The following is a 14,251-nucleotide window of genomic DNA, read 5'->3' as shown; positions in this document are numbered from 1 at the left end:
GAACTTGCCCTATTTGTGAAATGATCTCTATTTAAAGAAACGTTTATTATAATAGATGTTGGCTGATATAAGACTTGACCTCTTTGGGTTAACTGGTGCCTGGTGGATGTTGATATACCAACAACTTGCATGTCTTTGGTATGTGGTTTGAAATCCAAGATTTCTGATATTTTATGTTTTTTATGACCTGCTACAATGCAATACATCTGACTGACCCAACGGTTTCCCTGCTTAATTGGAGCATTTTATCATCGGTGTGGTTCCAGAACTCACCTCTCCCTTCTCATTTCTTAGATATTTAATATCATAACATACTCCCCTTTGATAGATTACACACTGTTCCTTGTTGGTGTACAAAAACAGTTCAGAAGTTCAGAAAAGCACAATTCAATATTACTCTTTACCAAGTTTAAGGTTCTTCATTTTGTCATAAACTATAGATTTTACATAAGATGCAGGTAACAGTTAAATGTTTTTGTATAAACAGTATCTATATTATGCAAAGTATGCCCATTTTCTGTTTGCACAGAATAGTCTCATGACCTGTGACACTCTTAAGAATAGAGGTTCTTCAAGATGTCTAAATTGTCTAAATGGTTCCATAAACAACCTCTAACATCTGAAGAACCTTTCTGTTTCACTAAAGGATCTTTGTGGCGAAAAAGGGTACTTCAGCTTATTAAAAAGTAAGAAAGAGATGGTTCTCTAAGCTATGGTATCGCTGTGATGTACCCTTTAATAAGCACCTCTTTTTTAATGAGTGTAGATCTGCCAAAAAAAGGTCCATAAAGCTTATTATAGTTAATTAAAACTATTAAAACATTTCTTAAAACTCAACCTTAATATTACTTTAAAAAACTTCTGAGATGTTGCCTCGGCAGTAAAGTTAGACAAGTTATGGCACTAAAATTATTAAGTGAAACTAAATAAAAAACAAACTAAAACATAATATAAATAAAATAGACAAAAAGCACATCATGAAATTGGTAATATTAAACAAAAAAACAAGCCGAAAAAATTCCCAAAAAGCACATCAAAATATTATGTTAAAATATTAAACTTATAAAAAAGAAACAAAAAAGAAAATGCACAAAGGCACATTGTAAAATTGTTATTATCAGACTAAAACAATTCACAAAATGCATCATAAAACAGCTTATATTTTACTAAAAAAAAACAAGCCAAATATAAAATGCACCAAAAGTACATCATGAAATTAATAATATTAAACTAAAATTAGCATTTACATTTACAAAATAAACATTTAACTGTGGTTTATGAGTAGATGTGATGTGTACTATGGTTTTAAGTGTTTTCATCTGCATAATGTAAACTGTTTAATGTGCTATTCTTTGAGGATACTGTAGTTTGCAGTATTTTGAGTCCACTGCACAGGATGCAAGTATTCCATTCTGAAGACAACCCACAAACTCATCAGCAGTACTTACAGTATTTACAGTACTTCTGTTGTTTAAATTTTCTCCACACTCATTCCCATTACATACAGTATTGCAGTAATCCTCATCAATCCATTGGGAATTATCTACACAAGTCAACAACTCACTGTTCAGTTCTGGCCCTAAAAAGCAAACATGGGTGGGTACAGTATATTGCTCAAAAAGCCTTAGATTCCCAGCGGACCATCTCGATGAACCAACACCCACCACCCTGACCACCAACCTCCCTCTTAGTTTCTACTTCCTCCACCCATTTCTGGTCAACACCAGAAGACTTCAACCCCTTCGCCTTGGGCACGACAGCTGCAATGCACTAATTGTTTACTCGGCTCCCCATTACCACGTAAAAAACGGAGGGGTGTGGTCATACCCCGATTTCCTGGAGTGATGACACAAGGAGGGGCAGACGTCTGTTTTTGTTTGTTTTATAGCATCCCTTAACCCACCAAGAAAGATGGCATTCATAAAGCAGGATTACGTAAAAGTAGTTTGCCCCTCCCAGTTGCTGTTTTGTAACCACGATGGGTTATGTCTTTTGGACTATCGGTGGTTGCTTTAAACTTGACAACGACACGGCAAAGTAGGGATGTGCTTACCCCAGTGTCGCTGTGTTGCTTTCACATTTGATGCGGATCATGTAGACCCACAGGAGTCGATAGAGGGACTCTAGTGCTACCCGTGCCATTTTGGGGTCCTTGCTCTGCAATGAGAAATCCCAGCAGGAATAAAAAATACTTTCATCTAAATATTCCGTCTGGTTAATAAAAAATGATTTCAATTAAGATTCTAGTACATGTAAAGTACCTTTAAATTAGAGAGGCAGTTGTTAAGAAAGAAATGCCATCTGTTGAGGAAAAACTGCTTCTGACTCACACACAGCAAACACGTCACCAGTGGGTAAAGAGCCTGAAGACCAGAAACAGGGTATTACGTTTAAACCGTCCGTCCACAAATATTGAGCCCCTGTTTCTCATGAGAACAAGACTGACCAGAGAATGTTTCTTTCTTGTTGACAGTTCAAAGGTGGTCTCATACAAGCTCTCCACAAAGTTCCTCAGACATGGAACGTTCACCTCGTTTTTGACAGCCTACCGTTGAAGTACACAGAACGGACAAGAGAATCAGAAAGGGAATCAAATGACTTTCAAATATGCCAGGATTTGCATTCTCGCACGTGAAGTGTGTAACACGCAAAATGCATATGGTTGATAACAAACAAGTTCCAAACTAGTATTATTGTGAAATGAAAGAAATCTCTTACCGCTGCAACAGGAACAAGAATTTCCACAAAGAGACCAGCCAAAGCGTGTTTGATGTCTTTGTCCTTCACATCCAGGAAAAACTGTGCACACTCCTGACAGAAAAGAGCATTGTTGAACAGAATTGGCGTTTACAAACAAACTGCTCTACATGCTGTCCTAGTGATCCTTATATAAGACACTGTAATCTTATCTGAAGGAGTCTCTAAACTGAGTGTAAATGAATACCTGCATGAACTGAAAGGAGGCTTCAAACTCCTCGACAGGATACATCTTGACTCTAAAGAACTTCACACCCATGATGAGGCTGATGGTGCTCTGGACCACATACGGGCTCTGTTCTTTGTTACGCAGCTCTTTTAGCTCACTCATGAACCTCTTTTTTACTGCAGAAAATCTACAACAACAAAACATGACTTACACCGTGTCTACACCGTACAAAAGACATTAGCAACCCATAATGAATGCGGCGTGGCCAGACAAAACCATTAAGAACAAGCAGGTCATCATGTGGCCTCACGCTTGTCACGTCCGGTGTAGACACGGTGTATGATAGCATTGCCTTTTGTAAAGTAAACATTTATGACTTTCCAGCAAATTACAGTAGTGTGAAGGTGGATTTTAATGGTACACAACTACCAATCTTAGGAATTTTAATTAAACAATTACACTTGTCTCATAAACAATGTCTCACACGACCCATGGATGTAGCTGGCTTGCAACATTAACTTAAACGAAACTATTAAAACATTTATTTTAGTTGAAAGCTCATAAATCTAGTCATCTATAATATTTGTATACATAATCTAAAGGAAAACGTCTTGGTTACGTATGTAACCTCAGTTCCCTGATGGAGGGAACGAGACGTTGTGTCGAGAACGACAGATGGGGTTCGCCCTTGAGAACCAATCAACTCTGACTACTATAGAAAAGGCCAATGAAATTTGGCGAATGCAATTTGCATGCCGGGCTCCGCCCCCGGAAATCCGGTATAAAAGGAGGCCGGCGTGCAGCATTCACTTACCTTTGTTCTGAAGAGCCTGAGACCTCTCAAACTGCAGCAGAATACGATACGTGTTCGTGGCATAAGGGACACAACGTCTCGTTCCCTCCATCAGGGAACTGAGGTTACATACGTAACCAAGACGTTCCCTTTCTGTCGGTCTCTCGACGTTGTGTCGAGAACGACAGATGGGGTTGCCTATGGAAAACGCCACAACGCTGTATCGCGTCACAATCTCTAGCGAAGCGACGGTAACAAGCCTGGGCGTGTCATCTCGAAGCTTTCGTGAGACTGTAACCTTCCAGTGTGGTGGTCGGGGGGTTCCAGAGCTTTCTTGGAGAAAGATGGGTACAGCCCTGACCGGTAACTTTCACGGACGGGGCCTTAGCTCTCTATAGGCGAGAGGCCATCCAGATCAGTTTACACCGGGTAAGCGCGACTCTTAATCAGAGAAGCGCTACAGAGGCCACCTCCTACCCGTGGGGAGGAATATGGTGGATATAGGTATGGTCTCGTCCTTGGAGGAGAACGCATGGAACGTGCGGACTGAGTAGTTAACCGCGAGGTGGAGGCCCACCTGGGGAAGCTCATGGGTTACCAGGAGTGGGAACCATTCTCATGAGGATACATCAGACGGAACAGCCCACGGAGGGGGTGTTACAGACGTCCGGTAGCACTAGGTCCGGTTAGAGCTATCTGTGATAGCTCACATGGTATCCCGGCCTAAGGGGGAAGGCTGCTCTGCCCAGCCAGCCCCCAGGGGGTGCTTGTTTGGTGATGGATGGAATGCCTATTCTTAACCAGTGTCTGGGTAAGAAGGGAGGCTGGTGAGGTACCAGTTTCTTAGCGATGTGTTCGGGTAAGAAGAAAAGGTAAATAGCACACTGACCCAACCTGTTAGAGGGTGGAAAGGTGCTTTCGCAGGCATACGCCCCCCCGGATGCCAGTCCTACATGTCGCCACGCAGGACGTGGGCTGACACCGGGTTTACGCAAAGGTTGTTAACCCTTGCGAAGGTGTTTGGGCATAGCCCAACCCGCAGCTCTACAGATGTCTGCTAGAGAGGCGCTTCTGCCAGTGTCCAGGAGGTGGCTAAACTCCGTGTGGAGTGAGCCCTCACTGCCAATGGGCATGGGAGATTCTGAGATCGGAATGCCGTCGTAACGGCGTCCACGACCCAGTGCGCCAGCCTCTGTTTGGAGACAGCCTTCCCCTTCTGCTGTCCTCCAACAGACACGGAGCTGGTCAGAGCTTCAGAGCTCTGCGTGCGGTCCAGTACGTACTGGACACAACACTAATCGGGTTGGGTCTTCCTCCCCTATGGGGAGCGCCTGCAAGTTCACCACTTGGCCCCGGAGGGAGTAGTGGGAACTTCTTGGGCACGCATCCGGGCCTGGGTCTCAAGATAACGTGAGAGTTTCCAGGGCCGAGTTTAAGGCAATCCAGGGACACGGAGGATGCTCGGTGGTCCCCTACCCTCTTGAAAGAAGTGAGCGCCGTCAGGAGGGCCGTCTTACTCTATGAGGAAGATCGGAACCTCCGAGGGGCTCTTTGGGGGGCCCTGAGGCTCCCCAGGACCACTTAGGGTCCCAAGAGGGTATGGAGCGGAGATGAGGCGGATTCCGCCCTCTCGCTGCTTAGGAACCTGGTGACCAGGTCGTGTTGCCCTAGAAACTTTCCACCGACTGAGTCGTGATGAGTGGCAATAGCGACTACATACACTTTCAGTGTGGAAGGGAGATGTTAGTCTCCAGTCTCGTGAGGAGGGGAACACAATCCTGATCAAGCACCTCAGTGGGTCTTTCTCGTTGAGAAAGACACCAGGACGAGAAGAGGCACCGTCTAGAGGCGTGTAACCGCCTAGTAGATGGGGCCCTAGCCTGGGTGATGGTCTCAGCCGTATAGGGGGAGTAGCCATCTTAGGATCTTCTCGTCCCGTCTAGAGACCAGACATGGGTGTTCCAGAGGTCTGATCTGGGATGCCAGAACGTGTCCTTCCCCTGAGAGAGCAGGTCCTCTGTCAGGGGAATGGTTCAGGGGGAGTCGCTGTCCAGAGCATCGGCTCTGAGGCCAAGTGCGGTTAGACCGGTGTGGTGTAACCAATAACACTTGGTGCTCCTGCTCCCTGACCTTGCACAGAGTCTGTACAAGAAGGCTCCTGGGGGGGGGAAGGTGTGCTTCCGCCCATCCCGCGGCCAGCTGTGCGCAAGGATATCCGTGCCGAGGGCAGGGACTATCAAGCGGGCAAATGGTGGTGTTACGGGAGGTGAACAGGTTTTACCTGGGCCTACCCGAACAGCCTCCAAATGAGCTGGACTGCACGGGGGTGGAGTCGCCACTCTCCACGAGGCATAAACTGGCGAGAAAGCACGTCGGCTGTCTAGTTCAGTTTGCCCGGGGTGTGTGGCCTGCAGGGAACGAGTCACCTGTTGACTCCACCGGAGGAGGCGTCGAGCAAGTTGTGTTTAGCTGCTGTGTGCGAACGCCACCCTGACGATCTGTATTCGCTACAGCTATAGTGCTGTCCTCGGAACAGCACGTGCATGTCTCGCACGAGAGGCCGTAGCCTGCTCAGTGCAAGTAGCATAGCCCACAACTCTTGGCAATTGATATGCCAGCGCAGGCGGGGGTTCGTCCAACACCCCACCTGCGTGCCCGTTGCACACTACACCGCACCCCTGCAGGGAGACTTCAGTCGTCACCACGACCTGCCTCATAACCTGCTCAGAGGGACCTGAGTCCGTCGAAAAAGTCATAAAGACTAGGGGTTATGGTGCGTCGGCAGCAGGGCAGCATCACCATGCGCCTGCTGCCGGTGTGCCACGCTCTCCTCGGAACTCGACTCTGAAACCAGTGTTGGAGCGGTGTCATGTGCATCAACTCGAGGGGTATTAGCCCGCGAGGACGCCATGTGTCCCAGGAGCCTCTGAATTGTTTCAGGGGGACCGCTGTCTGCCTAAAATGTTCATTTCAGACAGTTCAACACTGGTTGGGCACAACTGCGGACAGGTGTGCCGACATGGTGACAGAGCTGAGTTCCATACCGAGAAAGAGGATGCTCTGCACTGGGGAGAGCTTGCCCCTCTCTTGGTTGACCTGGAGTCCCAATCGACCTAGGTGCCGGAGCACCAGGTCCCTTTGTGTACATAACAGATCTCGCGAGTGTGCCAAGATAGGCCAGTCGCTGAGATAGTTTAGTACCCGCTCGCCTTCCTCCTCTCAGGGAGAAAGGGCGGTCAGGGACAGACCGAAAGGGAGGACTCTGTACTGATATGCCCGCCTCTCGCACGCGAACCGTGGGAACGGTCGGTGTCGAGGAGGATCGAGACATGAAAGTAAGCGTCCTTCAGGTCGATTGCCACGAACCAATCCTGACACCTCATAGATGTCAGGACGCGCCTCTGTGTGAGCACCCTGAATGGCAGCTTGTAAAGGTGCTCTGTTCAGGGTACGCAGCCTTTGGGGGCAACCCGCCGTCTTTCTTGGGAACGATGAAGTGCGGGTGGTGACCCACTGAACATCTTGGTTTTGAGGGACGAACTCGATGCCTGTTTTGCCAGAAGGGTGGTGACCTCTACCCGAAGTACGGAGGCGTCCCTGCCTCTGACAGAGGGAGAGATGATGCCCCGAGACTTGGGTGAGTCTCTGGCGAACTGGATCGAGTAACCAAGACGGACCGCCCTCATTAGCCAGCGAGACAGTGTGGGCAGCTCTCGAGCTCCCAGGGACTGTGACAGGGTGACCAAGGGGACGGTCTGCTTCATCATTCCCACGGGGGGTGGTTCGTCGGCTGGCGGAGCTAACCATGTCGCGGGGAGTCCCCGGAGGGAAGGTTTTTGCTCCGCCTGCTTACCTGCCTGGCGGGACAACGGCACGCACTGTCGGTTTGAGAGTGGTGACGGCTGTCGTATATGTGTACGACCTCACGCCTCGCCAGGGTGTGAGGTCGGTTCGCCGAGCACAGTCCAGTGGAGTGTGCGATCGGCTGCAAGTAAACCCGGGGAGAACAGAAAACTCAGTGAGTAAGTGGGCGCCAAGCCCTAACAAGGGCCCGGCTTTGGTGACGAGGCAGGAGTCGTCCCGTACCGACCGATCAGAGCCGTGGCTGTGAAGGTTCGGGCCCGATGTTGTTCTCCCTGGGGTCTTCCCGTCAGTGTCCCTTCTCGCGAGGAGGTTGCTGACGGGGTGGAGGTTTCCCCCTCGACCTCTGCTTCCGGGGTGCCGCCTGTGGGGGCACAGGAACCGGAGCCGATGTCGAAAGGGTCCTGGGTTGCAGGGAAGCAGACGTCACGTGAGATCTCGGAGGCCTGTAGGCGGCCGAGTCGCGGCGTGAAAAAAATGTGGTTAATTGCCACTGTCTGCTTCGCCGTCAAAAAACTGCTGAGCGCAGTCCTCGACGGTGTTACCAACAACCCACCCTGCGAGATGAGTGCATCAAGAAAGCGGACTTCCTTGCTGTCACTCTTCTGCACAAGGTATAGCCGGGGGTGTCTCTCCTGGACCACTACCGTGGACATCGTCCGACCCAGGGCCCGTGCCGCCGCCTTAGTCGCCCGTAGAGCGCTGTCAGCGGCGGCACGGAGATCCTGCATTATACCCGGGTCGGCCTTACCCTCGTGGAGCCCTCTCAACGCCCTGGCCTGGCGGACCTGCAGGATGGCCAAGGCATAGAGAGAGGAGGCAGCCTGGCCCGCAACATCGCAAGCCTTCGACACCAGTGATGCCAAAGTCTTACGTGCTTTGGACGGTAGGAGTGGTCGATCCCCCCCCAGGTGGTAGCCGTCCGCGGCACAGGTGCACCGCAGGCGGACGTTCCACCCGGGGGATCTCGACGCAGTCCTTGGCTGCCTCACCATCGAGGGAAGTAAGGGAGCCGGAGCTGGTTTCACTGGAACGGTCCGTGAGAGGAGCGTTCCAAGTTTTACACAGCTCCTCATGCACCTCCGGGAAAAACATGGCACCCGGGGTGGGCGCGGTTTGCACCGCGCACCGACCTCGGGAACCACGCATCCCCGGGTTAGCACGGATGACATCACTTCTGCTTCCTCCTGAACTCGACCGCTGGGGGTGGAGTTTGGATTCGGCAGAGTCGGATGCCAGTCTCCCTCCGATGCTGCGAGCGACATCTCATCTACGTCACACATCGTTTCCGAGTGTGTGCGTGAGGATCCGGACGGTATGCCACCGCCGGTTGGGGAACGTTCAGAAGAGCGAATCGGGGTGCGATCGGCCCGTGAGCACTTGGCTGGCGGGTTTACGTTCGCAGAGTTCCCCGTATCACTAACGCTGCTAACGTGGGTGGTCATCGGGGCCGTAGCCACAGATGTCACAGCCCGGGTAGCAGACGAAATGGTGGCTGGTTCCCGTAGGAAGACAGCCACCCGTGACCGCAACTTCTGAATGACAATCTGCCCGCAGTGCAGGCAGATGTGTCAACGAACGCTGCTTCAGTGTGCTGGACGCCCAGACACCTAATGCAGCGATCGTGTCCATCCCCCTCCTCGATGAGGGTGCCGCACCCAAGAGAACAGCGGGACATGCCGCGCTGGAGAATGCTCAGTCAGTCCTGAAAAGGACTTTTAGAAAAAATCTCTAACACCTCCGGAACCGCCGAGACGCCCAGGGGAAGGTCGCTGCAGAAAGGGACGATCCGCTGTAACACGTCGTAGCACCAGCGTGTAGTTGTAGAGGATTGAATCCTGAGTTGTACTCATGAGCGATGGCTCTGAAGAACAAAAGGTAAGTGAATGCTGCACGCCGGCCTCCTTTTATACCGGATTTCCGGGGGCGGAGCCCGGCATGCAAATTGCATTCGCCAAATTTCATTGGCCTTTTCTATAGTAGTCAGAGTTGATTGGTTCTCAAGGGCGAACCCCATCTGTCGTTCTCGACACAACGTCGAGAGACCGACAGAAAGGGAACTATAAATGTTGCCTCAGCACTAAAAATAAGTTCAAGGTCAGGCACTAAAATGATTAACTAGAAAAAAAAATTAACTGAAATGAAAAAATATACTAAATATCAATATAAAAAATAAATGACAAATAAAGTAACAAAAGCACATAACAAAACTGCCATAAAATAAAGATTTTTTTATGAAAAATTATAAATATTAAGTCTCGTTCAAAAAATGTCAATAAAACTAAATAATGGTTTGCATGTACAATGTATAAAAAGATTTCTCGATGGCTTTTTAAGATTCTCTTTTTAAGATGTTACAAAGCCTGAAAAAAATATTTCTGTACATATTTAAGTAATAGAACCTGGTTCCCTGATAGTTCCAGGTCTATACGATTGCCTGCTTAAAAGTCACAACATGACTAAATTGGAGTAAGAATCATATTTATCAAAAAGTGAATTATGTATTCAAGTTTCTTTATTCATACACTTCATGTTCTTATCTTGATAAAAGTTTTACAACGGGCTTCTTTTGATATAAAGAGTGTTGCTAGCTTTATGTTGCACAACAACAGTGGTACTTCACCCTCATAAATCATACACTGAACGCCCATGCAAGATAACCAAAGACACAGTAATGTCTCTTAAACACGATACACAACAGTTTCCCAGGATGCCTTACATGAGCAGGAAATACATGGGTATGTGAGTTAAGAAAGATTAGAGGAATGTATCGAGGATGTTAAGCATCCAGAGCACTTATGGATGTGCTGCTCTCGATCTGAAAGCTCAAATAAACAAAAGATCATTTCCAGTCTTGGCATAGTAAAAGTGGGGACGTACAAGCAACTACCTGACATGCTCATGTTTTAAACCTTGCTAAAGGTCTATAGTGATGATGCAGAAATAATCTTCTCCCTTGAAACATGACGATAGCTTTGTTGATGTCGTACTGATAGCCACTTACTTTGCTTGTGCTAATATTCCAATAACTTCAGAGTAGAGATCAGCTACAATGTGCATGTTGGCAGTGTTTGGACCGTGGTACCTGCGCATAATGAAAGCAAAGAGAAACGTCTATATGTGTACACATGTATCCATTAATAAGTTCATACAAATCATAGAAGGAAAAAAGCCTCTTACCCCTCTTTGTATTTAAAGTGCTTAAAAGCCAAATGTATCACTTCATGGACCAAACCATCCATTACTGGGTGCAGGGGCATCTGATCAAAAAACACAAAAATGAGCACTACTATATCTCACAGCTACTCCTGTTGAGGTGACATATTCATACAGCGACATATAGTATTATTATCTGCCAGGCAAATTCACACATTGATATGTTCTGCTTTTTTACATGCATTATATATAAAGAAGATGTATAGTACGGTTAAATTTGAGTAGACCATAATGTAATGTTTATATTTAAATATTTTGGTCATTCAATCTTGAATATCTATATACATTTTAACTTTGAGATGGTTAGAATTGCACACGCATTGGTTTGGTAGTGCGATGTTACCTGTTTAAGAACCTCTATGAGCACGAGAGAGAAGAGGAAATCTATGGCTAGGTCTCTCCTCTCCAGCAGATAATCTTTCTGTTGCTCATCACTGTGTGAGAGAGAGAAAGAGAGAATGTAAACAGACTAAATGATCTATTCTCACTGATAAATCAGTCGTAACTAGTCTTATGGTTGACATGACATTGCTTTCTCATAAAGAAAAACTTTGAAGACCTCCGACTGTGAATTTAGCCTTTGGCCTTATCTGCTAATACTTACAAAGACCGAAATGAAAAACAAAACTTCATTACCTGCATTTATTGCGTGCTACACAGAACAATGTATTAAATCACAGTCAAACCTAAATGATCAGTAAATGGTGGACTCACACTTTGGGCTTTGTATTGGAACGCGGTCTGTACTCATCGGATTCATCTTCAACACCATTTTGTCTTTTGTACCAGTCAAATAAGGTGCGTAAGATAGATGGAAGGCAATACTCGGCCAGAGAACTCATGGTGCTGATTAACTGAAAGAAATAAAATTTATTAATCTCTGTAAAAATATATATTCATTGCATAGTAAGTACAGTGTGTCTTTAACTGTGTGTTCTGTAAAACTAAAGTAAGGCAGTTTTGAGGTGACTGATGGAGAAACGTCCAATAAATGTGCTATATTAATAGAATTGCTTAACATAAACTAACACTTTAGATATTCAAAAACTTTGGTTACAGATTTGGTAAAGCTATAGATTCATTAAATAATGACTATTCCTGTAATCCAACCAGAGTCATTTAAGTGCAAAAGTATTCTTAAATAAAATACGTGCGAGTGTGTATAACGTGTCTCCTCCTAATTTCCAGGAGGCAGTAAAAGCAACAAGGACGAGAGGGAGTTTGGGTAATGAGCGCAGGAAGGAAGGGCAGCCACTGGTGAGGACTCGGCACACAGGAAAGGGAGGGGTAAGAGGCGGCGTTCAGGAGCCGAGGGGTGAACACAGCAAGCCCTTCATTCCCTAAAGAACCCTGGGAGAAGAATCCTCTCTCAGTGAGCCTGCTGAAAGCCCAGAGGATCATGGGTACAAACACAGCCCTGTGAGAGCTGAATGAGCTTGCTATTCACCTGCCTCCAACACACACAGACACACGCATACATGCATACATGAAGAAAGACAAACTTACAGGCTCAAGGCAAGGAACACACACTCCACCCAAACGAGTCATAAAAAGGACCTTTCATTTGGTGTTTGCAATGCATTTAGTCAGTGTTGAAATGGTTCTGTTTGTTTTTGAAAACACCACAGGCAGTCGATCTAATATCCGTATACGCATTTGCAATTGACTATTTATTTAACAAAATATGCCAAGGAACTTGAAAATAATTGTTTGTGAGTGTATAAAATACATGAAATATACACAAACACGATTTATGCATGTATATAATCAATGTATCACAAATTAAAAGCGTCTTACAAAAACACCTGAAGTCCGTATGTAACACAAAGTCTCCACTGTGGATGTCAGATATGTAATACTCTCTTATCTAATTTAGAGATAAAAATGATATTCAGAGATAAAAATGGCAACGTTCACTCATGCCAAAAACCACATCAAGCTTTTAAGGCATTCGCTTTCGATGCTTAAAAGGCCAGACAGATTTATGAATCTACTTTAATAATTCAAAAAGTCAAATTCATTTTGGGCACAGCAGGGCTCCCTCCTGTCTTTTCGCTTGGACATCTGTCCACAGACTGGACTTGAGCATGTGTGTCTGTAATGTGTGTGTATGTGTGTGTGTGTGTGTGTGTGTGTGTGTTCGTGTGTGCGTGTGCAAAGCAAATGGCACTCACTTGGTCAAACTGTGGATCTTCACTCCTCTGGAGAGATTTTATAAGTGTTTTTTCCTGTAAAAGCAACAAGAATACTTTTTGTATATGAACTGTATTGAATCAAATTAAAACTACCCAACAGTTATTGAGTTTTTGCAGAGGTCTACCGGAGGTTAAGTTTGGGCCACATAACATTTGTTTATGTTGTTGCTGCTAAAACCGTCTATAGCTAGCAAGGTTAAATTAACCTCCATATTTGACCCATCTATGGACTGATAAAAAGCTGAATTTAAACATGCGTGTTTGGCTTCATATAGTACATACTCAATATGACAATTACATTTTAAGTGGTTTCCAAAACACTGACTTTTCCGACAGAACTGAAAACTTTTTTAGCTATGCAAACTACATTAATGTTTTGCCACGTGGTAAAAAACAAAAGAGCCATCCTGGTCACAGTATTATAACATCTAAAGTCCCAGAACAAACAGTCGGTCTTCTCTGACTGGGTTAAAGGGCTTTCAGGCACTACTGGTCTTGTCAAATATAATACTTTCAGACATTGTTAAATGAACTTTGAGCTCGTTCACCCAACTGAAGCCCCCTCTTTCTGTCTTAGGTTAATAAATATTTCAGATCCGGGAGTCATTTAGGGAGAAACAGATGAGAGGTCGGGCCAGAACAGTGCAATACATCTTGTGAATCTTGTAAGAACGTTTTTTTGTATAAAAGATGAATACGGCCAACACGCCCTTATGGTCTTATAAAACCATTTTGCCACTTATGAAATAAAGTCTATTCGCATGTACTGTACATAATTTTTTTTTAAATCAAATTAAATAGGTCATGACTACTACAGTAGGTTTGTTAAACACATTAGGCTGATCTCTAAAGAAACACTTGTGTCACAAAAGGCAAATCATTTCCTAAACAAAGCAGATAATACTCCTCCTGAAATACAGCTCCATTTTCAAACACCAAACCAAAGTCTCGACACAGTATTTCAAACAACAGACAACTGTGAGAAAGTCCTGGTAACTTGATCTTAGTTTTTCTAGGCATAAATTAGACAAAAGATGAGTCCCTGTCCTTACATAGATACTGTCTCTGTGGTTAACTTTCGACTGCCTAGTAGGCACGAAACTCGCTGTTAATACACATGCAAGTCAATTTGTATGGCAAATACTAAGGCCTGAGAGAAACCAATTTTGACAAAGAAAGAGCTTTGGCAGACAACTAAACTCTGGAAATCTGAGGAGAATGCAAGCATGACTATGGGGGCCCTCTATAGTTTAATGTGTG

General features: G+C 45.8%; 1 protein-coding gene across 1 annotated transcript in view; it reads right to left on the bottom strand.

The window, feature by feature from the left end:
• Positions 1 to 14,251, bottom strand: part of frya (furry homolog a (Drosophila)) — a 60,670-nt gene that overhangs the window by 34,563 nt on the left and 11,856 nt on the right. The window contains 10 exon segments of the mRNA XM_056756115.1: positions 2,054 to 2,157; positions 2,262 to 2,363; positions 2,447 to 2,545; positions 2,719 to 2,811; positions 2,945 to 3,113; positions 10,585 to 10,665; positions 10,761 to 10,840; positions 11,140 to 11,230; positions 11,511 to 11,650; positions 12,971 to 13,024. Coding sequence (XP_056612093.1) covers positions 2,054 to 2,157; positions 2,262 to 2,363; positions 2,447 to 2,545; positions 2,719 to 2,811; positions 2,945 to 3,113; positions 10,585 to 10,665; positions 10,761 to 10,840; positions 11,140 to 11,230; positions 11,511 to 11,650; positions 12,971 to 13,024 — 1,013 coding nt within the window.

The sequence above is a fragment of the Triplophysa dalaica genome, chromosome 9 (genome assembly GCF_015846415.1).
Source record: "Triplophysa dalaica isolate WHDGS20190420 chromosome 9, ASM1584641v1, whole genome shotgun sequence".
NCBI lineage: Eukaryota > Metazoa > Chordata > Actinopteri > Cypriniformes > Nemacheilidae > Triplophysa > Triplophysa dalaica.
Note: the sequence above shows the minus strand (reverse complement) of the source record. Positions and strands in the feature narration are given on the sequence as shown.